At 48.8% G+C, this 25,109-nt stretch overlaps 1 protein-coding gene across 1 annotated transcript in view; it reads right to left on the reverse strand.

Moving 5' to 3' along the window:
• Positions 1 to 25,109, reverse strand: part of NUP160 (nucleoporin 160) — a 1,937,143-nt gene that overhangs the window by 1,617,779 nt on the left and 294,255 nt on the right. The window contains exon 8 of the mRNA XM_069623088.1: positions 13,493 to 13,570. Within this exon, the coding sequence (XP_069479189.1) occupies positions 13,493 to 13,570 (78 nt within the window). The remainder of the gene's footprint in view (positions 1 to 13,492; positions 13,571 to 25,109) is intronic.

Consider the following 25,109-nt stretch of genomic DNA (forward strand, 5'->3'; position numbering starts at 1 on the left):
GCCTCTTTGTGAATTTTGTCCGCGTGGGCGACGAAAATTACTGTTCCCCCTCTGGTTAGGGGGTTTGTTGGTAAGCTGGCCAAGGGATTTGAGAGTCTCATATTCATCTTTGGCATTTTTAAGTGCGTCTTCGACCGCTTTCCCAAACAATAGGTCGGGTTCCACTGGCTTGTCTATTAAAGAAGCCTGGGTTTCTGTCTTGAATCCCGACTGCCGTAACCACGCATGTCTTTTGATAACAGTACCTTCTGCTATCAATCTCCCTGCGTTGTCAGCGGCGTCGAAAGTTGCTTTTAAAATGCAACCAGACACGGCTCTCCCTTCTGCCGAGATCCGAGCCAGCTGGCCCTTTAATGGTTCTGGAGCAGAGGCAATGAGCGCCGCGACCTCTTCCCATTGATGGCAATTGTAACTAGCCAACAGGGTGGTGGAATTCGCAATCCTTGCTTGGTAGGCGGACGTTGAGGCTACCTTCCTGCCAAACCCGTAAAGTTTTTTGCTCTCCTTGTCGGGAGGAGCTTCTGATGAAGATAAGGGCGTGCCAGCCCTCTTTCTAGTGTTGGTCACCACTAGGGAATCTGGTCTAAGATGTCCCTTTATATACAGAGGGTCAGACTGGGCTGCCCGGAAAATCTTTTCAATTCTGGGGTTGACAGCTCTGGTGAGGTTAGGATTCACCAGGGAAGGATCTATTCTTCGTTGGATGGATTTGAGGATAGGGATGGTCTGAGCGACCGGTCTTCTCTCTCCTACAAACTCCTCCGCGAAGTCCCTTTCCTCCTGTACACCGTGGGTGTCGATGTGGAAGTGTTCCGCTGCTCGAGCGAGAACCTCGTTAAGGAGGGGCTGGTTATCAACTGGAGAGTCAGTAACTGGGGCTTCGCTTTGTACTGGGGAATCTACTCTGTAAATTTCCTGCTCATCTTCTCCCTCCTCCAGGTCCTCATCCTCTGCATAGTAATCTGTCCCGGTTTGTTCTTCCATAATTGCAAACTCCTGGTCCTCTTCAGGGAAAACTTGTCCCTGATAACTGGGGAGTGGAGTAGAATATGGAGTGGAGTAAGGCTGAACCTCGAAGGGTTCAGGTCTTTCGACCCGGGGCTTTTTACTTAGCGGGATAGGATCGGAGGAGCCTGAGGGTGTGGCCCCTTGAGGGTTATATGAAAGAAAGTGTTCTGGGTTCTTATCATAAAAATCAGCCAAGGAAGACATCCTAGACATAACCCTGTCTATGTCTTCACTGGACCATTCCCTGGAACAGGGTATTACTTTAGCAGGTGATTTATTTTCAAGGGTAGACTTGTGTTTGCTTGTCTGCTTAGGCTTTACAGGGGTGGAAGGCTGTGCTTTCCGCTGTTTCCCCCCTTCTCCGTGCGTGGAAAAATGTTTTCCCTGTCCCTTGGGGGCCCCAGAGACTTTCGACGCCTGGCGTCGAGGGTTTGGAAAGGTATCTGTGTGCTTCGGGCGTGGGGCCTCACTGGTGTTAACCGCGGTCTCGGTATCTTGGAGCGCGGCCTGGGGGTGGAAGTCGTCTTCGTCTCCCGACGATCGAACTTCCGTTAGTGTGTGTAGCGAGGCACTCTTGGCAAGAGTGGATGATTGCCTTGCGTCGTGAGGCGATCTCGATCGAGAGCGCCCAGAGGACACCGAGTCGGACCGTTCTTTTTGTGCCTCTTTCCGGGAAGTCGACGTCGTCGAGGTCCGGTTGGTCTTAGTGTGTTTAGTGTGTGTTAGGTGTGTAGCGCTTGCGTCGCCGGGGGTCTTCCCCATAGCCGCCTTGCCGGACGACCTTCCGAGGTCGGGGACCTGCGCTCGTCGGCTGTCTTTCGACGCCGTAATGCCCTCGCCGTCCGAAAGTACGGCGTCGCTGCCATCGCTGAAGGCGCCCTCCGCTGCCATGGCCTCCTGCCTGGCGTGGTGGGCCCAACGCTTTGTCGAACGGTCCTTAAGTGTCTTAGGTTTAAACCTACTACACGCTCTGCAGTTCGCTTCGGGGTGATCCCTCGGCAAGCAGAGATTGCACGTGGCGTGCCTGTCGACCCAAGGGTATTTGCGATTGCACTTGGGGCAGAATTGAAAAGGGGTACCCTCCATACGCACCTTAAGGCAGCGGGCTGCTAAGTGTAGGAATATATATAAATGTAACTATATATCAAGAGTGAAGAGTATGTACCACCCCCCACTCTCCCTACTTGTAAGGGCCGAGGCCAGCGGCCTACTAGGCCCGGGCCGAGGCCAGCGGCCTACCGACGCATAAGCCGTAACATGGCTTTGGTGGTAGAACCCCACATGCATGCTAGCTAGAGCCATTCTCTTGGAGCAGCCCAGGTACTCTCTAACTCAATTCCAAATATTTCTTTGGGTTGTATTTCAAAGTAGGCACAATGAATAGTTAAGTGCTTTAGAGACTCCTGCGTGTTTGGCTCTTTGCAAAATCTGCAGTTGTCCCCTGGGAGCGCCTCACTAGATGTCCTATTTTTAGTTCTTTCTAGTGTTAAGAATTGGTTTATTTTAAACCTCAAGTATAGGTCTCTAGCGCTAGGGCATGGAAATTGCAATTGATAAGGTTTGTGCAGTAGGCGACCCATAGCAAATTTGGCCGCTTCTTTATAGGTTTTGAATTTTTCAATGGAGTTTATTGTTTTGCACCAGTCGTGCGCGAATAGGCGAAGTTTGACATGCGCTTGTCGATATTCCAAATCGGCAGGAGTTAGTGCTATATCAACCAATAATGCTTCCATTTTCCTATAGAAATTTCTCATAGATGGAGGATTGGCAGCATTTGACATCATCCCCAAGTCTTCATACAGTGAATTTTTTGGGGCGAATAGCATTTTTCTGAGATTTGATCATTGCCGTCAGTTGTATCGGGCAGACAAGGACATTAATCCCAGTTCCTGCCTTCGTACCACATTAGGCTTAGAGTTGGCCAAGCGCAGCACACCCTTCCAGAGGCGTCCTTGAAGCTGGTCAAGAAATTGATCTATGTTCGCCAAGCACATATCGAGTGCGTATAATATAATCGCCAGATCCTAATCCCTATAACAGGGAATTACGATCAGGACACTACCATGGCCAAATATACGCCATAATTCACAACTGGATGGCGGCAAACTTAAAAATGAAGAAACATGTAAATGCACTATCAGCCACCTCCTACACATCCAAACTCATTGCCTTAAGCCGCCAATTCCTCACGCCACAATAGTGCACTACGCTAGCTTGTGCCCTCATTCTATCAAAGCTAGACTAGTGCAATGCGTTACTGCTAGGCACCTCAAAGGCTAACCTAGCCACACTACAATTACTACATAACAAGGCTCTATGAGCAGCCACGGGATACAAACATTTTTAAAATTAAAAATAAATCACATTTCTGCCACCAGGAGGGAAGCCCATTGGTTCCCTATTAAAACTAGAAACATTTTCAAAACACTTTGGGTCACTCACAAATGCATTACCAAAAAGGCCCCCACCTATATCAACAACACTGTCATTTCTAATAAAGCTATCAGAACATTAAGGCCCAACAACATCGCCCACATGTGTATCCCACGCTTCAAATGCTCCAGAGGAGGGGGAATCAGCTTTCCATTAATGGCCCCTAAACTCTGGAACTCACTCCCACTCTACTTGAGAACTGAACCCTCACATCAATTTAAAAAAAAAAACTGAAAACGTGGCTATTCAATACATTTTAACCTGAGGCCCCCCATTCACTTTGTCACCAAGGACCAGAAGAGCCAGGAAGCTGTATGAATAGCACTCATCCCTGCTACTATCAGCCTCGAACGCCAGAACGCCACGGTATGGCCACCTGCTTTTTGAAGCAATGTTATTAAATGTACTACGATATAACATTCATGTTTGGTATGCTTTGAAATGTACTGTAATTCAGGATATATATAAGTAAATTGCCTGTAACTACACCGTGATGCCTCCGGGTTTGGGCATAAAATAAATGCAATAGATAAATTAAATAAATATTTGTTACTTGTCACAAAATTTGCCCGTCAACCTCACAATAGGATTTCCTCCACTTACGTTCAACCCTGCCTAATCTGAGCCAGTGCAGGCTAAGATCACCAGTAAACCAAGACTCAGGGGTGAAAAGCAGGTAGAAAGTTAAAGAGGAGCCAAATTATGAACAGCAGCAGTCAATGTCTGTATTAAAAAAGAAAAATCAACACGTCTTCAAACATCCAGATTTTATTTGAACAATAGACGAATCAGAAACAAGGCCCCATCAGCAGCTGAGGGTTTTAACACCAGGAGTTAAGCCACATTGCATCTTAATATTGAGGAAAAAGCTATACCAAAATGATCGGAACAATGAAAGCCTCAATTACAGGGATTTTCAACCATGAAACCTTACTCTGGGATGTGGTGTACGAAGCGAGTGCAGCGAGATGGACCTTTAGAGAGTTGAAAAAAAGTCCCGAGTCTAATAGGTGTTTTAGATAAAGGAATATATCTTTAGGGTTGATGTTTTTAGAGTTGCACCAAATGACAAAAGTTTCTACTTATTTGAGTAACAATGCCTAGTGTTAGGCTTTCGTGCCTCCTTAAGTACGTCCATACATCTTTGGGGTAGTTGAAGATGCCCAAACTGACTGCAAGAGCTAAGCTGCTAAATTGAGCGTTTGGGGGCACAGGTGCAGTGTTTCCCCCAAGTCTTCCGACAGAATGTTGTACGGGCAGGGCAGTTTCCAGGGGTTGGGGGCGATGGGGGGGGCTTGGGGACTGCAGCAACTTACTTTCTCATGCAATGAGAACCATGGCTTTCAGGACCACATCGGTGCAACCAGGGACATCGTGAATTGTTCCTGGTGCATCGTGTGAACTATTTCTTTGAGAAGGGGAATCAGAGGGGGGGAGGTTGGTGCGGCGGGTGGGGGGGCGTAAGCAAATCTCCCAGACCATGTTATCCAGAGAGTGTTCCCTTTAGAACGCCTCTGTGGATACCTACATTAAAAAGGTGGGTTATCTAATAACAAGAGATAAGTCTTGTGTAGTGCCACACCAGTTGGACTGCACTAATTCTTACCCAACACAGAGCACACAGGTACACTCTGAGCGAGAAGGGGCTGCTGCGAATGCGAGATTGAAGGGCAGAAAGCCAGAGAACTTAACGAGCTGTGGAGAAGTCTCAAGAAAGCCATGCAAAAGAACCGCGCAACAAGCAGCTGATAACCCGAGCTGGAAGTCGTCCTTCTGGGGAACCTTGATGAGAAGCCCGCTTTCCCTCCCGGTGAATAATTGAATTGGGGAGTTTCGATAAAGCTACGGGTAAAGGAACCTTGAACTCCGACACGCAAACAGCTGGTGAGTTAACAAAAGAGAACAAAGGCCTGGTTGTTTTTGTTTGAAAGTAACTATCAAAATAAGGTTGCACGTAATACAGCAACAGCGAGTAAAGAAAGATCAACACTTTAAAGAGACAGTGCGATACATTCTACACAGAGTGGTCCTGCTGTTGAATACAGCACAGTCGAAGGTCTCTGTAGTAACATGCCTTAATAGAAGAAACTAGTGAACACTAAAGAGGAAAGGGAAGGTGTTATAAACGTAGTGCACAAAGTCCAGAGGAAAAGGGAATTGTTGGAAATGGAAAATAAAGTGGATTGAAGCTTGTGCCCGATCGAAGGGGGCTGGTGCGAGTTGGAGAAACGCATTTCAAAACCGAGCCTGTCTGAGAGAGGCTTGTGTGAACTGCGGAAAAAGTATTGAAGATCTGATCCAAACTGAGGGAAACCAGTAATATTGTGAGTGGCTCGAGCCCGACAGACAGAAGCCCATATTCTTGCAACTACATGTACCAGAAAGCATTGGCTGCAAGTGAAGGTAACGTTTGTTTAAGTGGGGGGCGTAGCTTGAGCAGCCATGGAGTAGGACGTGCTTCCCGTGGAGCTCCGGTGGATCCGACAGATGATCCGTACAAACTACCTTTAAAAGTGCGCCACTGGTTCCAGAATCGATCACATACGCATGGGAATGGATGTTTCGCTCATTGAATAAAGATCGAGAAAAATCGCAAGCGGGAGTCTGGAGGAATTGCGGTGGCGAACGACGGTGGCGGCTCAGCCCATTGTCACACAAGATAGCCGACAACAAAAGAAACGAAACCAGGGTACCCGAAGAGGACGAATAGAGGCGGTGGCCATGGGGAAAGAACGACAATGGCAAGGTGAAGGCGGAATACAAAACCCCAGGGGGCCGTATGTCCTGGGTCGTGAAAGCTTGGGCGCTGGCCCGGACGGCAGGGGCCCGAGGGCAGCAGAGGTGTGAAAATGCAGGCCGTACCACGACCAGCACGACAAGCATTGAACTATCAGTGGCGAGAGGAGGTGGAGGTTGCGACTGCCTGTAGACCACCGCGACAGTCGGTAAAGAGCGGAAACTGCGGCTGGGGGGACACTCGGTCGCCGAACCAGAAAATGGCGGCGCAAGGGGCCGTGGGCAAGAATAAGACCAAACAACCCACGATGGACATTTTTGCAAAAGCACAACTGTCTCCTGCGGCCACCTCAACCAAAGGCCCGATGGCACAGGCTGAGGGCGCGACAGTGGCTGATGATCATGATTCTGGAGGCCATTACGGAGCTGAAGGAATCTTGGGGGGTTGTGATGATGGACCTACGCACTTCCCTGGAGGCCAAAATTGAAGCAGTGGGCATTGAAGTCTCCCTGCTGAGACAGGATGTCAGGGGACTGGCGAACGCACAAGCAGCCTGGAGGGCATGGTGAAATCTAATACGGACACCGGTGCCAACAATACAAAAAAGATCCATGTCCTCAAGCAACAGGTGGCCAACTTGGAGTCTCGAGCAGAAGAAGCAGAAGGGAGAGCGAGGAGAAACATTTGTGTGGTGGTTCTGCCGGAAGGTGAGGAGAGCCAGGACCAGACTGATTATATTGAGAACTTATTCCTACAAGGAATCGGGGCCGGTACACTCTCTCAAGGATTTGTGGTCGAGCGTGCACATCGAGCCCTCATGCGTAAGCCGAGACCGGGGGCCCCTCCACGAGCGATAATTGCCAAAATACTGAACTATAAAAACCTTGGAAAATATTGGAGTATTTTCGGAAAGGCGGTACAATCGAGAGGGCCTCTAGCACTATCACGACATACCCGGATTACACTATGTTGGTCCAGCGGCAGCGGTATAGCTATGTAACCATCAAAAGGAGGCTGCGGGCGGCTGGGATAAAATATATGCTGCTGTATCCTGCGAAATTGAAGGTCGTGTGTAAGAGCAAAACGCACTTTTTTGACACTCCGGAAGAAGCGACAACGTGGTTGGATCTGCAGGGCTGCCCGGATCAAGACACGGAGGAGACACAAAATGGACGTGAAAAGTGACTCAGACGGTATGCATTTTGCTAGGGCGGCGAGCGAACATCCTAGGCGAAGGCTGAGAACGATGGGCCTGGCTGTAGGAGGCTGATATTCGATAACATATTGCGGATTGCGAGAGACTTGATGAACTTTAATATAGTGGCGGTACATATATTTAAACTGTATAGCAATGTGTAGTTCTTTGATGTACTATTGGAGCGGTATTGGAGCGGCAGGCGGTAGCACCCTACCCCCCCCCCCCCCGAATTGTAGTTGTATTTATAGTAGGTTGGCCACTAGGGCGGCCTCACCCTGCGGAGGTGATGCGAGCCTATATAGATTGGAATGGAACTCAAGGTTACACTGCACCTGGGGGGGGGGGGGGGGGAATGGGATCATACCAGGCCATGGGGGAACCTTAAAATACTCGCATGGAATGTGCAGGGGCTTAATAGCCATTTAAAAAGGAACAAGGTTATGCTGTATCTGCGCAGGCAAAAAAGAGATATTGCATTGCTACAGGAAACCAACCTTACACGTGAGAAGATGGACACGATTGCGGGAAAGTGGAAGGGGGTGCTGGTGGGCTCTTCGTACTCGGCCTACGCCAGAGGAGTACTTATATGGGCGGCGCCACATGTCACGTTTCAGCGGTTGAAAGTGGTGGCTGAAACAGATGGGAGGATGGTTATGCTGAGGGGATTGGTAGAGAATAGGGAGATATGTATTGTTAACACGTACACCCCCAACCAGAACACGGCGGGGTATATTAGGACACTGAGTGTGAACCTGCGCATGTGTGTGGGAAGCGCCGTGATCTGGTGAGGGGAATTCAACTGTGTACTGAACCCGAGGGTGGATAGATCGAACGGGAAATTGGATAGACCGGCCCCTGCAGCCAGGGCGCTACAGACACTGCTTGATGACTTAAGGTTGGAAGATGCATGGAGAGTGTGGCACCTGGGGAAAGGCAATATTCGCATTATTCTGCCCCACAGCAGTTATCAACAAGGCTGGACTATGTCTTCGCATCACCAGAAATGATAGCGGAGATTGCGCACATAGAGTACAGGGCCAGGGTCCTCTCGGACCACTCGCCCCTGATTCTTGCGTGGCAATATTGCCCCCCAGAGGGCGAAGATCCCGACATGGTGCCTACGAGCGGAGGCGTTGAGAGACGCCTTCTTTAGAGAAGATTTACGGGAGGAGATAGTAAATTATTTTGAAACCAATACTGGGAGTGTGGACTCGGGCGGGGACACTATGGGAGGCCTTTAAAGTTGTTATGAGGGGGGCGGCCATGACGAAATCCAAGGGCCTACAGGGTGGGTTTTCAAAGGAACTGAGGGAGACGGAAGCAAAATTGGAAGAGGCCTTACAAGCCGGCAACGATACAGATTTGATACTTAAGCTGCAGCAAAAATGCGCAGATTACTGGGAGAGGTTGTGCAACCTTATCTATAAAAGGTACCTAGAGAGACAGCATGCGGGAGGTGACAAACCGGGGAGACTTTTGGCATGGTTATATAAGAGCGAGAGCCCCAGAGCTACAATCAGAACTCTAGAGAGGGAAGATGGTAGCGTAGAGGACACCCAGGAGGGGGTTAATCAAGCGTTTGTGGATTATTATAAAGTGCTATACGAGGAAGAGGGGGAATGTAGCCGGGCAATGATAGAAGAAACGCTTGAGGATATGCGCCTGCCCAGGATAAGTGAGGAGGAAAGAGAGGAATTGGACTCCCTGATTACCTTTGAAGAACTGGGGGAGGTAGTGAGGCAGTTGCCTACTAGTAAGACCCCGGGGACAGACGGGCTCCCAAGCGAATTTTACAAGGTATATATAGAAGAGGTCCTCCCCCCGCTGCTAGAGATGATACATGAGGCGTTCGAGACGGGCCGCCTGCCGGAGTCACAGAGAGGCTGTTATAGTACCTCTCCCGAAACCAAATAAACCAGGGCGCAGCTGTGGTTCCTTCAGACCTGTGTCATTGTTGAACCAAGACGCCAAGCTAATACATCCGGATCAAACGGGCTATGTCCCCCATAGAAACATCACCAACAATCAGAGGCGACTTCAGAGGATCATTGAGTTTGGCAGCGGAAGTGAGGAGGAAATGGCAATCGTGTCCTTGGATGCGATCAAGGCCTTCGACTCAGTCAGGTAGCCGTGGCTGCTGGCGGCCCTGAAACACTATGGCTTAGGGCCTGGCTATGCAAGGTGGGCAGAGATTTTGTATAGGGAACCGCTGGCCAGAGTAAAGACGGGATCTGTGACATCAGAGAGGTGGCAGCTTAGTAGGGGTACTAGACAAGGATGCCCGTGGTCACCTATGCTCTACATTTTGGCCCTGGAGCCTCTCGCGATCTATTTAAGGCAGCAATATGACACCATAGGCATCGAGGTGAGCGGCATTTGGTCTCCCTATCTGCGGATGACATGTTGCTGTATGTGCGGTATCCGGAGGAGAACCTCCAGTACATTTTGGAAGTGCTTGGCAGATACGCTGTGCTATCAGGCATAGCGGTGAACCCCCAGAAGTCTAGTCTGTCCCCGTTTGGGGGGGGAGGGGGTATACAGGGGTTTCAGCGGAGAGGTTACCGGTCTTACAGGTTCAGTGGGCGGTTAGTACTTTTCGGTACGTGGGGATAGATATATATCACACTGTGGGGGAGGAGCATAGGTGTAATACAGAGGTGGCAATCCAAAAAATTGAGAAATGCATGCGGTTTTGGGCGAAGCTTTCTTTGGCGATGATGGGGTGGGGAGCGATGCTAAGGATGGTGGTCCTGCCAAGGCTCCTACATTATTTCGGGAATATTCTGTATCCGATTCATAAAGGGTTTTTTGCCAAATTGAATAGCATGTGTAGGGACTTTCTGTGGCATGGCACGCGAAACAGAGTGGCGTTATGGAAGCTCCAGAACTTCCATGACAAAGGGGGTATAAAGCTGCCCAATTACGAGGCGTACTATGTGGCGAGCCAGTTGCAATATGTGGCCAAATGGCTATCTGATGAAGAGACCTCCGAATTTAGGCTGTTTGGGCGGGATTGTGCACCCTTTTATTTGAAAGAAGTTATGTGGGCACCCAGGGCGGAGATGGTGGGGCGCCCTAAAATGATGCTGCGGGTGTCGAAGGTGTGGTGTAGGGCATGCCAATTGATGGGGAACCCGTCCCCATGCTCGCCGCAGATGCCATTGGTGGTATTGACAGGGGCAGACGCTCAGCTGCGACTGATACTCCGGACCCAGTGGGAGCCGGCTGGGGTGGCAACAATGGGGGATATTTGGCAGGGGGGCTCTTGTGCTACCTTTGAGGGGCTGCGGGAGGAGGCTGGGTTGCACGAAGGCCAGTACATCACGTACCACAGAATGGTACAGAGGATTAAGAGAATGTGGCCCGAAACTGTTGGAGGAAGAACTGGACGCCACCATAGATGTTATATATGATATAGCTGAGGGGGGGGCCATGAGGTCTCCAGACTGTACGAGATGTTGATGTCTAAACTGGGGAAGGAGGTCACGCAGCTGAGATTGGACTGGGAAACGGAAGTTGGGGCCCAAATGGGAGATGGGATGTGGGAACGGGTGCAAAGGTATCGTAAGAAGGTGTCTAAAAACGCGAAACTGAAACAGATTCAGCTTTACATAACACATAGGGCTTATATGACGCCTTGGAGGATATCGAGGTTCGAGAATGCAGGTCGGCAAGCACCCCCCAAGTGCGACGAAGAGAACGCAGGCATGGTGCATATGTTTTGGTCATGCACGATCATAGAGAGGTTCTGGAGGGGGGTAAAAGAGAAACTAGAAGGAAGAGGGGTCAAGATAGTAGTGGACACGGTATGGGCCTGCCTGCTGGGGGGGGGTTCTCCAGACCACGGAAACTCAGGCATGTAAGCAGACTAAGGGACCTGGCTTATGTGCTTGCAAAGGGAAGGATTGCCATGGGATGGAAGTCATGCCGTGTGCCGAGGATAGAGGTGTGGTGGAAAGACTTGCAAAAATGGGCAGAAGCCGAAACCATTGCATGGCAAGAGGCGTGCAGCAACGGGGGGAGGAGGAGAATGAGTCCCTGATGGCCTGGAAATCACCGATAGCCGGACTGTTTGGGTCATTAGATGACCCGACTGAACCTGTTGAGGAGGAGTCTGAACCACAGGGTGTGGAATCTGATGACTCGAGATGATAGACTCGAAAGGGGGGGTAGGGTAGTGGGAGTAGTGGTTAGGAAATTTAAAAGGTGTAATGAAACTGTTGAACATGCACTGTTTGTTTGTTCAAAATTTAATAAAAAACATTTTTTTAAAAAGACAGTTGTCTAAGTGGTCAGGCATAGCCAGAAGCCAAACCTATGCAGTCTCAAAAGTCTTCAACCAAGAAAGCTTGGGTAAGGGTATCCAAGACCTTTATGAAAGATTGTGACAATTAAGGTTTTGTTTCAAGACGAAGAAGTATTTGTGGAAAAAATTTGCAACCCTTGTTTTTGGAAAGTCCAAACTAACATTTGAATATGAAAAGTCAGAACATTCTGTTGACACGCCCCAGTAAGCCAGAGTGTGACTCACTGGGGAAACTGTGCTGCTTAAGTCCCTATGCCCTCGAATCCCATTGTCCCAAGGTGAAATTGTGGTGAAGTGATGGCTTCAAACAACTTGCCAATTAGGAAGCTTCCAATCCCTTGCACAGTTATAAATCAAGCTGTTGAACTTGCATCTCTAGTTTGTGACTCTCCTTTTGATACCATGAGTGCCTCACAGAAGCAAGGATTGCACTGGCAATGGTTATCTTGACAGGGAAATTAGCTGTTGCAAGATGGCAGAATGTAAAGGCTGTTCGCTCCATACTTTTTGCCTTGGTACAATTCCCTAACATCAATGGAAGCTGGGATCAAATTAATTCTTGGAATATGCTAGAATTAGTACAAGGTTTAGACATGCCTTGTTGGGGGTTTCCACAAGAACCCAACATTCATACTGTAAACAAGACCATAAATGACCACCTGAATAGTGGGAATTCTATATCCACGTTATGAAAGGTCTGCTTTGTCCCAAATCAGACTGCAATGACAAGAGCAAGGACTTACTGGAAGATATGAGGTTCAAAAGTATTGCCTTTAAATGTTGGCAAGCAAGCATACAGACACCTGCCAGATTTAATTCGTTTTATGCCTTGTTCTGGACGGCCATTGTTTCCTTGTATGAAACTATTTACTAGGGGAATAGTAAATATGAAGAAGCATGGAAATTAACTGCCAAGTTTATCTGACTGGTCTTGCTTCTGCCAAAAAGGCAAAAGCTTTGTAATGGAAGTCCACTAACAATGAGGTGATTGTTAAGTTGCAAGTAGACATGAGGCAATGGGTAGGACGAACAGGATTTGTATATTCACAATAGAGAATATGCAGAGGATGAACAAGCACACTGCATTTTCGGGCATCTTACTGGATCTAGAGGGACACTCTGATTTCCCCCCACCTTTAATGCCCAACACCAGAATCGTGGGTTATTAGAATTTATATATTAAATGACTTTTGGCCTGTCCAAGTGGGATTTTTTAAAACTACAGTGATATAAGGATCTGCAACACCTACTGTCTATATTGACTTAACTGTTGATTGCTGTACTACTGCAGGGTTAGGGTGGGAGTTCATGATCCTGTTAGTTGCTGGATTTGAATCACTTTTCAAATGCAATAGCAATATGTTGAGAAAGAAAAAGCAGTTCCAGCCTCTGTCTAGCTCAAGATCCATTAGCTCACACTCTACGCCCAATACTTATTTTGCCTCCACCTCCGTCTGTTGAACCTAGTCTTACTGTTGCACGATAGGATGGACATCTGCTTACAAAGCAACAAGAGAACAATGGGTGTTCTCATGATGTTCTTCTACAGTGCTCTGCAGCTATGCTTATGCAAATTCTTAAGCAGCAGAGCCCTCAATCTCACTCTGATTCTATGTGACTAAGATGGGACAATTCCATCTGTGTCAGATAAACTAGACAGGATAGTCACTGGTGTTCAGGAGATGCCCCATCTCCGAAATTGCAGTCAAAAATGTGCAGTACAGTGGAAGAAAGAAAAGAAAAAGAAATTGGTGTGGCACTAGCTAAAAATCTTATGTACAGAATAAAAATAAATGATATTAACACTTACTTGATTTGTGAACAATGTTGATATGTGATCCAGACTGTATCGGTTATTCTCTGCACTGACCAATTGAAAAATGCAGAACTAGAAAAACAGAAAATGAAAACTGATCAATTTGAAGGACGGCGTAAAGTAATGGGAGCACAGCAGCTAGTTAGGCTGTAGCTAGGAGGCAGGGAGTTAGGACAGTTTCTTAAGCCAAAGTAAAACTCTTCAACTGAGACAGTACAAGAATCCACTCTTAGTATAAGGCTGTACACCCAGAGTATATGGTAGCGTAGACAGAGCAGCCAGGGTATCTTAGGAGAGAGAGGGGGCTGTAAGAAGGAACACGAGTTCAACAGAAATACTTGACCAGAAGTCTTATAAAAAAAATAAACGTTTTTTTATAAATACAAGTTAAGTCTTGGGCAAGTACTTTGTCATAGAGTCAACCACATTATAAAAACACAACACAATGCTTAAAGGTACACAGACCAAAGCATAAACCTTGTTTAGAAAACGAAGAGTATTTCTAGGCAAGTCAGACCTTATCAAACATTTAGTATAGCGGGAAAAGACAGAAATTACTTCAACTACTTTCAGTAATACACAGATATTGGACCCTAACAGGTCTGATAATTGTATCTGCTTAGATTCACATACTTTGCACAGGTTTACATCTAGTGGTAGGCACGTAGTATTGCGCATAATGTTTTTGAATTTCGAAAAAGGACGATTTGGCGTGTTTGTAATATCAATTATAAGTTACTCACCATAGTGACTAAAGAACTCTTAGTCCTTAGTCCCCTTTCCTCCATACTGTATGGGTGTCCCTCCCTAGGTACGGGAGACAGAACCTTTTTCACCAGTAAAAAAAAAACATCTTCCCCATTAAATTTAGAGGAGCGTGGGGGTGCGGCCCTGGGACCATGAGCTACCCTAACGCCGCCGCCTCACCTCAGTCCCCATAGACGCATCGACAATATCTTAATGGTGTCTAATGACGCCAGTTTCATTGGGGGGGGGATGGTGGGACGTATGGAGGAAAGGGATCTATGGACTAAGTACGTCAGTCACTACTGTGAGTAACTTATAATTACTCTGGTGTCCAGGCCCCTTTCCTCCAAACTGTATGGGCGATTACAACAGAGTGTAGCGCTAGGGTGGAGAGGAGACCCTCCTTAAGGAAACAGGTTTCTGAGAAACAACTGTCCGAAAGAGTCTGATCTAGAGCAGGCATTCAAACAGTAATGCTTGCAGAAAGCCCACGTGTTGCCGCCCTGCTTATGACTTGCCACGGGACCTTTCGGAATGCCTTGGCGCTGACCGCATGGGCTGCATGTTAGCTGGAAGTGCCTTATGCTGCCCCTCATATGCTTCCTTGATGGCGAGACAATCCATCGTGCTCTAGAGGCTTTTGATACCAGATATCCCGGTTTTGACGCGCCGAAGCCCTTGGTCCTGTCCAGGTAAAGTTGCAGAGCACGTCTGACATCCAGACAGTGCAGAACCCTCTGAGCCTTGTCCTTCGGTTCAGCAGAGAACATAGGCAACACTATCTCCTCGTTTAGATGGAAGGTACCTTATGTAGGAATGCTGGGTCCGTCCGCAGGACTACCTTATCCTGGTGAAAAGTAGTATAGGGCTCTGAGGCGACTAGCGCCTGGATTTCGTTGACACTGCAAACCGAAGTGAGGTCCACTCACAAGGCTGTCTTAATGGTGACCAACCGGATGTCCACGGACGCCATTAGCTCAAACGGCTTGTGAGCCAGGGCGCCCAACACTATACTGAGGTACCATACTGGGTGTGGCCTCTTAATCAGCGGATACAGTCCGGCGAGGCCTGTCAAATGTCTCTTGATTATCGGGTTGGAAGAGGAAAATACCTCTTCCTCCGAATTTCTGTAGGCCTCTATGGCCGCCAAATACGTGCGGCAGGTATCCACCCGTTAGGCAGAATTATATGCAGTACGCTTTGGGAACACCACATACAATTAAGACTACAAGTGACAGTACAATTTCACCTTTGGTACAAGCCTGTACTACACAGTTAAAGTGTTAACAGCCAGACTTATCAAGAGTAAGTGAGAAGTATCAAATAGTTACACAAAGAACAGCAATTACTGATTCAGGCAAACACTGACTCAAGGTTTTCGAGTAAAAGAATATACATGTATTTCACTCTTCAGGTGTATAACAGTTCACTCTTCTAAGCAGTTTAAAAATCACAATCTTAATACACCACACAACTTCCTTTAAATTCCAGACAAGTTAAGCTCACATAATGGAGTGGGAGAAAAGGCACTCCATCAATTTAAAAGGGAGGGAAAGACAAAAGTTATTAGAAATTAGATCAAACCAACAGGTAAGTACTCAGGGCAGTTGAACAAGAGACTACAAGGTTAAAATCAGATAGAAAAGGCTTAGGGCCAAAGTCAATGGTTCAAAAGTCTGTTGCTCAAGATAATACAGTTCAGTGTACTGTGCGGCAAAGTTTGTGGCACGGTTTCCGGATGAGGATGGTTGGTAGAAAAGTTAGTTCAAAGAGAAGAGAAGGACAAGCCCTCGGATTGGAGAAAGATTTCAAACACTTTCACTGCGGCTGAACGAAACAACCAGATTTACACAGTACCTTAAAATAGAGAAGAAGCTGTAGCTGAGGCAGACGTTCCTGGTAGTTCTGCAGGCTCACGTTTCCTGAAGCGACTGTCGGACTGACACGAAGGAGGAAACTGGAGGGCCCTGTGCTACCCAGGGAAGAAACCAGCAGCAGAGCAAAACGACGAATAAAAGGTGCGCTCCTTAAAACCCAAGCAGGGTCCGCCCTTCTTGGCTATCCGGACCACTGTAGGGGTCCTGGCCTGCAGTTTGGGTGAACTGGTTGGTCCCACCAACTCAAGGGAAGAAGTTTCCTGGAGGATCTTCCCAGTCATCGGATTCTGGAGATTCGGACCTGCAGCAGGGTTTCACCAGGCGGTTCAGTCATTCTAGGGGTCCTCTCCTTCCAGTTCCTCGTTGGTTCTTTCGTTCCAGTGGCGACTCTGCTCTTCGAGTCCCAGAGACTGGCTTTTTATGCAGTTTTCCCCCATTCATACAGCCTGGCTGTCAATCACACAGCAGGGTGGCTGGCCTGGCAAGGCCAGTCCCCTAAGCCAATCAGACAAGAGTGCGACTTGGGTTACCAAGGGAACCCATGGCAGGGGTCCGAAGATCCCTCCCTCACATCCTGCCTACCCAGACTCTGAGGCGTCTAAAAGAGGGCTTCTGTGTGGAAGCCCGCAAAAAGGCGATGAACAAAGGGACCAAACCTGGTTTGGCGCGCAGAGTAAAACACGAGAAAGACATTTACAAAACAAAATGGTGACTAAACCCAGCCGGAACCGTAATAAAACATATGGTCAAGTGGGTTTATGTTTGAGGCTAATATAATAGCCTAAAACATTACCATGGTTATTTAAGATAACCACAGTATATAAAATAGGGTAGATACCACTGCCACCAGCCAAGTCTTGGTGTAAAGGGAGCGAAACAATGCTCCAAGAGAGACAGACAAAAAGGGGTAAGAATTAACCCTTTCCAATACTCCATGGAAGATAGGGTATACTGGGTCTGTGGTGAAAGTGACTAAATAAAGTTAATGGCAACTTTATCTTTTTCTGGGGGACAGTCAGCCCCAGAAAATGGAGTCGGTGGGAAGTCTAAAAGACAACCCTGTGTTACTGCACTGAAGGTGATGTCTAACACACATGGAAGAGTGTGTTGCTCTGGAGTAGGTGAGACTCCAGTGCCCAAGATCACACAAAAAGTAGAAATACACATAGCAAAACACATGTAAGAGTCGGAAAAAAGGCTCACACTCTTACCAGTTGAACAAAATGAATCCAGCAAAGCTGCTGAGGGACTCAGTAGGTAAGGGAAAATCAACAATTTATGAGAATTCTCCCCAACACCACCTGCACTCCAGAGTGTGTGAGGTGCGCCGAGAAGGAGAGCATGTCGTCCAGCATACATGTAAAGGGGTTGATCTCCTTAGAGTCTGCCCAGCGACAGAACCTAGTCCACTTACTCTTGTACTGGGTCCTGGTAGCCTTGCTCCTTGCACCCTGGATGATTCCTAGGTTAGCCTGTGAGAGGCTGAGGTGCCCTAGCATGACCTGCTCAGGAACCATGCTGCAAGGGCTAATTTCTGTCCCGCGGGGTGGATCACCCTTCCCCCGCCCCTGTTACGCCAGAAGATTGACTGGGCCCGTAGCAAGGTGAATAGCTGGTCTGTCCGAGAGGAAGAGCAGCTCCGAAAACCATGGGCGCCATCAGAATGACGCTGAGGTGGCAAAACTCCTTTATCTTGCAGATCACCCTGTGGACCAGCGGTGTGGGCGTGAAGGCTTATGCCATCATGCCGCTCCACTGAATCTGAAATGCGTCACCCAGGGAGCCGGCCCTGCCCCTGCCAGGACATGAACTGTTGGCACTTCTTGTTGTCCCAGGAGGCAAAGAGATCCACTTGGGGTGCTGCCATCTGCTGAAGATCCCCAGCAGCACCTGGTTGTTCAATTGCCACTCGTAATTGTCCGCTCCCAGCCTGCTGAGGTTGTCCGCCTCCAAGTTGGACTCCCCTGGAAAGTGGACGGCCATGATGTAGATGTTCTCCAGGGCCCATTCCCACATGCTGACTGCTAGTCTGCACAGTGGAGGGGATCTGGTACCTCCCTGCTTGTTGACATAGAACTTGCTGGTTGAGTTGTCTGAATGAGGATGACTTTTGCCCCCCAATGATCGGAAGGAAAGCTTTGAGCACTAGCCAGATGGCCTTCAGTTCCAGCCAGTTGATATGGTAGTCCTGCTCCTGCTGGGTCCAGACTCCATGGACGCTGTGGTTGTCCAAGGTGGCCCCCGAGCCTTCAAGAGAGTCCGTAATGGTGACCTGTAGGGTCGGCTGCCGAAAGGGCTTGCCCATCCGGAGGTGGCTGTCACCGGACCACCGTGCGAGATCTGGGTGTAGAGAAGGAGGAAAGTTGATTGGCTCTGTCTGAGAGCCCCGCTCCCGATTCCATGATGCTGCGAAGTGCAGCTGTGTCCTCCTCATCCTGAGTCTTGTGTGGGGGACGGCCAACAGGACCGCTGCCATGAGACCCAGTAGGAGTTGGTACCACCAGGCCGATGTTACTTCTCGGCTGAGGAAGTGTGCAGTGGCCCTCTTGATGGCCGTGATCTTGTTCTCCGAGGGGAAAACTCGGAGCAAGTGTCCCAGGTGAGTCCCAGGAAAGTCAGTCTCTGCATAGGCTGCAGCTGGGACTCCTTGAGGTTGAGTAAAAAGCCCAGGTCGTGGAGTGTGCTCATAAGAGATTCAGAAGTGTGGTGCACTGCCTCTGGTGATTTAGCCCCAACGAGCCAGTCGTCTGAGGTATGGGTAGATGTGGTGGCCCTGGGCCCTGAGGAGGGCTGCCACAGTATTCAAGAGTCTGGTAAAAACCCGGGTGCCGAGTTGATGCCGAAGGGAAGTACCTTCTATTGGAAGCAGTATCCCAGTATTTTGAATCGTGGAAAAGGATGCGGCTGCCAAATCGGGACGTGTAGATGAGCGTCCTTCAGATGCAGGGAGCACATCCAGTCCCCCTTGCACAACGTCTCCGCTATGAGTGCTGGCGTAACCATCTTGAATTTTTGAAGGGGTAGGGAGAGGTTGAGCGTGGACAACTCTCAGGCCAACCTGGTTCTTTTTCTGTATAGCGAAAATCCTGGAATAGAAGCCCAATCCTCACTGGGAGGCTGGAACTTCTTCCACTGCCTGGCTCTCGAAAAGAAACCGGATCTCCGCCAACAGAGTTGCTGTGCCAATCTGTGGAAGTGGAGGGGAGGAAGGGATAAGTAGGCGGTACCCCGTGGATACTACAGAGACGATCCAGGGGTCCGCAAAATTCTGATGCCAGAACTGTGCGTGGAGAGCAAGCCTGCCCCCCACCGGAGACACGTGGACCCGAAGGGGCGTGACATGCCTTCTTTCCCTCTGAGGCTGTCGCGGAGCAGGGGGACTGGAAAAAGCCCTTACTCTTCACCCCCCCACCCTTTGTGTTGCTTGCACTGGTAGTGAATCAGCGAACGGTCAGGCTGCCTGGACCTCGCGTCTTGGAAGCCGCACAACCCTCTGTATGTACACCCCTTGTTGGAGCATTGCTGTGACTGGGTGTATGCCTGGGTGTGGCCTTCGTAAGGATAAAGACTTTGCAGTTTGCAAAATGTTTTTCTTTTTGTCTTGCTTCTCGTCTGTGGTGGAGTTAAAGAGGTTGCCACCCTCGAACGGAAGTACCAATATGCATTCCTGGACATCCAGATTAAATTTAGTAGCCCGGAGCCAAGGCGGCATTAGGGAGAATTCTCAGAAATCTGCCAATTCCCTCCACCTTAGAGACCCCCTGCAACTTTGCTGGATTTTGAAGACTTTCTTTATGTACCTGGAAAGAGTGTGAGCCTTTTTTTCCCCCCCACTCATTTATTTAATGTGTTTTTCAACACTGTTTTTTTTTGGTTAAGGAGTCTGACAAACTCCATAGGAATATTTGACATTTTGTGCAGTGGCACAGGGAAGTCTTACAGATTTCCCAAATGTTTATATACATTATCTGGGATAAACTACTGTTTCCCAGAGCAGTAAGGTGAAATTGACTTGACTTACATTTGTAGCTTTCTAGACCCAGCACACACCATCTTAAAATAGGGTACTGGAGGGGTTACTTAGTATCCCCTTTGTCTAGCTTCTCATGAAACATTTTTATGTTAACCTTTCCTCGAAGAATGGCTGGTGGCAGTGTTTCTGTTTTAACTACCGTGGTGTACATTTACAGCAGGCTGCATTTGCAGCTGCAGTAAAGCACCCAAGGGCATTTTTTTGTGGAAAGGTCCTTCTTGAGATTGACTGCACGCCAAGCCAGGTTTGGTCCCTTTGTACGCTTTGCCTTTGGCGGGATTCACGAGTGAAGCCCACCTCTGGCTCCAGGGTGTCTGGTGGGGGCAGAAAGTGAAGGGAGTGCCCAAAGCTCCCTGTGCTTAGTCTCCTAGGAGAGCCAAATGCACTCTATAGGGATTGGCCGGCTGACTGTGCGGCAAGGACAGCCACCCTGCTGGGTGACCGACAGCTAGGCTGGAATGAATGGAAGAGAACTGAATAAAAAGGCAAGGCTTTTGGCTTGGAAGGCAGAGTCGACCACTGGACGAAGGAACCGATGAAGAACTTGAATAGGACACTTGCTGCAACTCCTGGACCGTTGGTTTGCCTGGTGAAGCCCTACTGCTGTGCAGAAACTCCAAATTCGTATAGACAGAAGCCCCTGCAAGTACGACTTCTCCCCTTTAGTTGGTGGGACCAATCAACTCCAAACTAAGCCAACGGGACATTCTCTCTGAGCTGGTTGCATTAACACAGAGATGCTGCTGGAAACCGAAACGCAAGGGAGAGGTACACCAGATTGTGTGCGTTGTTTTAAGTTGGCCAAGAGCTTCAGGAAGATACTCTGGACTCCCAGGAAGCAGGACTGACCAAGCCTGAGCCCCCTCAACAGAGTGCGGGACCCCAGAAGCAAGGAATGTCCACCTTGACAGCCAGTAACCACTGTGTTGCTATTTGCGGTAGTCGGGAGGAGCTGAAACACTGAAGTGCCACTTGTTGGAAATATTTCCGGTTGCGAGCAGTGACCGTCCCATTGCAGTGCATGAGTCCCCAGAAGTCCTCCCTCTTGTCCCCACGACTGAGGCCCAAGAACAGTGACATCTACAGAGCTGCACAGGAACAGGAGTCATCTGCTGCACCACTTCTTCAATACAAAGGTACTGTAAAGTCTGAGGGAACCTACCTCTCATTGTTGAGTTGCTTGCATCTTCTACTACTCGCAAGCCTCAAAAGCTTGTGGCCCTACATTGATTCTTATTTTCTTCAAAGACTTCTAAAACACTGTGCAAATAATTTTCTTACTTACCTACCAGAAGTGCTTCAGCCCATATAAGACTTTTGCCCATTGAATTTGGCTTAACCTGTTATAATGAATGACTCTGCTTAGGGGATCCAAAAGTATTTGCCTGCTTAAGAATATTTGTGATCTCTTGTTTGTTCTAATAACCTGTCCTTCGACCAATTTCTAAAAGTATTCTAAATGCAACAGTAAGATATTAAGGTCCCCAGCACCCTAGCTATTGAAGTCACTTGAGGGTGTAGGTTGTGACTGTGGGTCATCCCAAAAGGGTCTTTACTGATTTCGAACTACGAGTGTAGTTTTGGAGTGTATGTGTTGCTTTTATATTGCTCCCTTCTGAAGGCGGCTTATTCGAACTGACTGTTAAATACATTAATAGTTTATTCAAGAAACTTTGTGTGTAAGATTTTATATGAATAAATGTCACTGTGAATCTCTAACTCCCCTACAGCTCACATTGACCCCCCTTGAGATAACCCTGGCTGCTCAACACGCTACCAACCTGTGTAGTACAGACTTATACCAAAGGTTGGGTTCCTACTGCCAGGAGGTCAGGGTTGTTTTCGTGCACCCAAAGGGTACTGCATACAATCGTGCCTAACAGGCGTCTTCATGTCGGTGGCAATGCTTATGGCCCGGCCAGAGGTGTCAATGTGGGCCACGGTGGACTACATGAGGTGCTGTGCCACCATTTTAGCTTCTGCCAGTCTTGCCTTGAAACGTGACTGGCTCTGCACTAGAAGTTCTGGAAGGAAGTTGGCTATTTCCCACCAAAGCCTCTGGTTAACGGCTGCCAGCATGGCATCCGCGATGGCTTGACGAAGATGCAGAAAAGCGTTGGAATAAAGCTTCTTCCTGTACGCCTCCAAGATCATCATCTTGCCTAGCACCGCCGAGGACGAGGTGGCTGCGGACGACTGAGGCTTTGAGTAGAGTGACACCACAGCAAATCACTGACTAGTGTGGCCGAGGGTGGGCTGACAGCAAGAGTGTATCCTCCTCCATTTGCCTGTATTTGGCATCCAGTCGTCGATTGACCGGCTGTGCAGAGTGGGGTTTTTGCCACCCTGTTTTAGCCAGGATCATCCTTTTGCATCAGGATCCCCGATCTAGCCGAGGGGCGTAGAGTGAGGACCTCTGAGCAGTCCTGCTTCTGGTTGCACGACTTCGGGTTGAGGAAGGCCCAGATATTCTGCCAAGCCTGCAAGATATTAGTGGAAGGCCTTGGATGATGGTGTGTCAGGGTTCTCTTCCTCGTCTGTGTCCACCTGAGCGTCGGGCTGGTCCGGCGCTCAAGGAGAGCTGGGTGCAGAGGGCTGCGGAGTGGAGACCAGAGCCGGAGGCTGGTACCGAACCGGCTGACCTGTGGGCTGAGCCGAGGCCTGCGGCACTACAGCCATGGGAGGAATGACGATGGGTGCGGTCGGAGAGGTCTGAGGCAGCCAGTCCCTGATGGCATCCTTGAGGATGGCCCCCATCTGAGGGAGCCCATCAAGAGCCCGAGGAAACTTTCGAAGAACCTGTCCTCACAGGCCAGTGGGGTGGCAGGGGATATTGACGAAGTGGCGTGAGGCTGCTGAGGCCGATGCGTATCCTGTCCAATCTGATGCAGCAGGAACCTGCCCTGTGCTAACGATGGATAGACCGTAGGGCACATACCTGGGTGATACCAGTCCCACCTTGACACTCGTTTTTCCACCTGCTCCGTTGCTCGGTGTGGTATCGGGCAAGCGTCAATTTTGTCGGGTGCGGCGGCCATTTTGTCAGCCTGCTTGCCACATGCCGAAGTGCTCTGCCCACTGGGCCTGGTCTGCTCCAGGACTCTTGGCGGTGGAGCTTCAAGCCAACCCTGTGCTTCGGGTCTGGACCCAGCAGGTGTGTCGCCATTGGCAGAATCCGCCAGTAGTGTTGCGTATAGGCGCCCCCTCAGACATGTTGCCGGTACAAGGGCATAGCCCCTCGGGTGAACACCCGGGAAAAGAACCTTCCAGTCCCTCAGCACAGTCACTGGGAGGATCTACTGACCCCTCAGCCTGTCGGCCGGTAGCTGGATTAGCCTCGGTATTTGTGCTTGTATGAGAACCTGAGATGTTCCTCCCGCTTGGGGGAGTCCTGGAAAAGGAGTCTCCCTGGTGGGGTGCACTGGAAAACAGCCGCCCTACCTTGGGCCTTGATCGATTGTTGACGAAGTCCTTCAGAACCCCTGAAGGTAACATCTCAAAGAGCTCCTTCCACCTAGCCAGTCTGTTCTTCAGAGCCCTCAAAGAAAGCGCGTTGCACGCAGTACAACCTTGCCACCTGTGGTCGAGTCCAACGCAGCGAAGGCAAAGGGCGTGGGGGTCTGACGTAGCAAAGAGCCCTTTCCAGGCTGAACACCTGCTAAACCCTGTTTAAGCCGATATGCGCCGGGGAGGAGCGTGACGCCTGAGGATCGAGTACCTGAAAGGAAAAAGAAAGACAGAAGAAAAGGAATCAGCGCATGGGCTTACAAGGCCGAAGCCAAACCCAGCAGCGCTGGTGATTTTGGCCCGTTCCTGTCAATGCGGAAAGGGGAACTGGGGTGTGGCGCCGGAGGACAGTCGGGGTAATGCATGCTCCCAGCGCTGCGCCTCAATTTAAAGAGGAATAAGGTTTTTTTCTGGTGAAAAAGGTTCCGTCTCCCGTCCCTAGGTAGGGACGCCCATAAAGTATGGAGGAAAGGGGATGGGACGTAAGAGTATCCTTGGTGTGCCGTCTACTGTACCCATGATCCCTCACGCGTCGAGTGACCCAAGATTATTTGTTTCTGAAATGAGGGCGTGTAAGCGTGGAGAATAGTATGAGGTGTGTATAACATCTATGATTTACCCAATAACCTTCAACTCCAGGAGGGGGGTAAGGGCAGGTGCAAGGGAATCTAACCGGATACAAGCATCAAAAACTAGATTACGGTAAGCAATGTATGCCTTGTGAGGTTGGTCGATATGCTTAGTATCAAATGCTTTGCATAGGTTAGTGAGCAATACTTGAGTAGGAGGTGGGTTATTTGTAGGTATCACTGCAAACAGGCTTTTTTTCTGCTGCGTTTGTTGGGTGTTGGAAAACCCAGGAAGTTCTATGGATTGATTCACATGGAATTATGAGATACTTAAGAGAAAAAGGAGGGTGTGTGCAAAGCACAGCCTTGTCTTTGTGGATAACAAAGGGGTCTTGTACTGACAGTGCGTGCAATTCACTAACCCTTCTAACAGATGTAATAGCCACAAGAAAAGCTGTTTAATAAGTGAGATGTTTTAGACTGGCTTCGTGCATAGGCTCAAAAAAGATCTCCATGAGTTTTACAAGTACAATATTTAAGTTACAGCCAGGAGTAGGATTAGAATCTGGAGGTTATATTTGACACCTTCCATGAAAGCTTTAGCCAAAGGCATTTTCCACCATGAAAGTTTATTTGTGATTTGGTGTATGCGGAGAGAGCAGCTAGATTTGAAGACTAAACTGAGTCTAACAGATTTAGTAGATCGTGCACTATATGTGAGGGTGAACAGTCAATTGGACTGATTACATAAGCTTTGCAGCATAACACAAAACGTTTCCATTAATTGAAATATGAATGTCTTGTGTTTGGCCTACGTGCCTCTTTTAGAATGTCCAGGCACCTCTGGTCTAGGTTTAAATGACCAAATTCTGACTTCA

This window comes from Ambystoma mexicanum, chromosome 11 (assembly GCF_040938575.1).
Source record: "Ambystoma mexicanum isolate Mex_15411 chromosome 11, UKY_AmexF1_1, whole genome shotgun sequence".
In the NCBI taxonomy this organism is placed as follows: Eukaryota; Metazoa; Chordata; class Amphibia; order Caudata; family Ambystomatidae; genus Ambystoma; species Ambystoma mexicanum.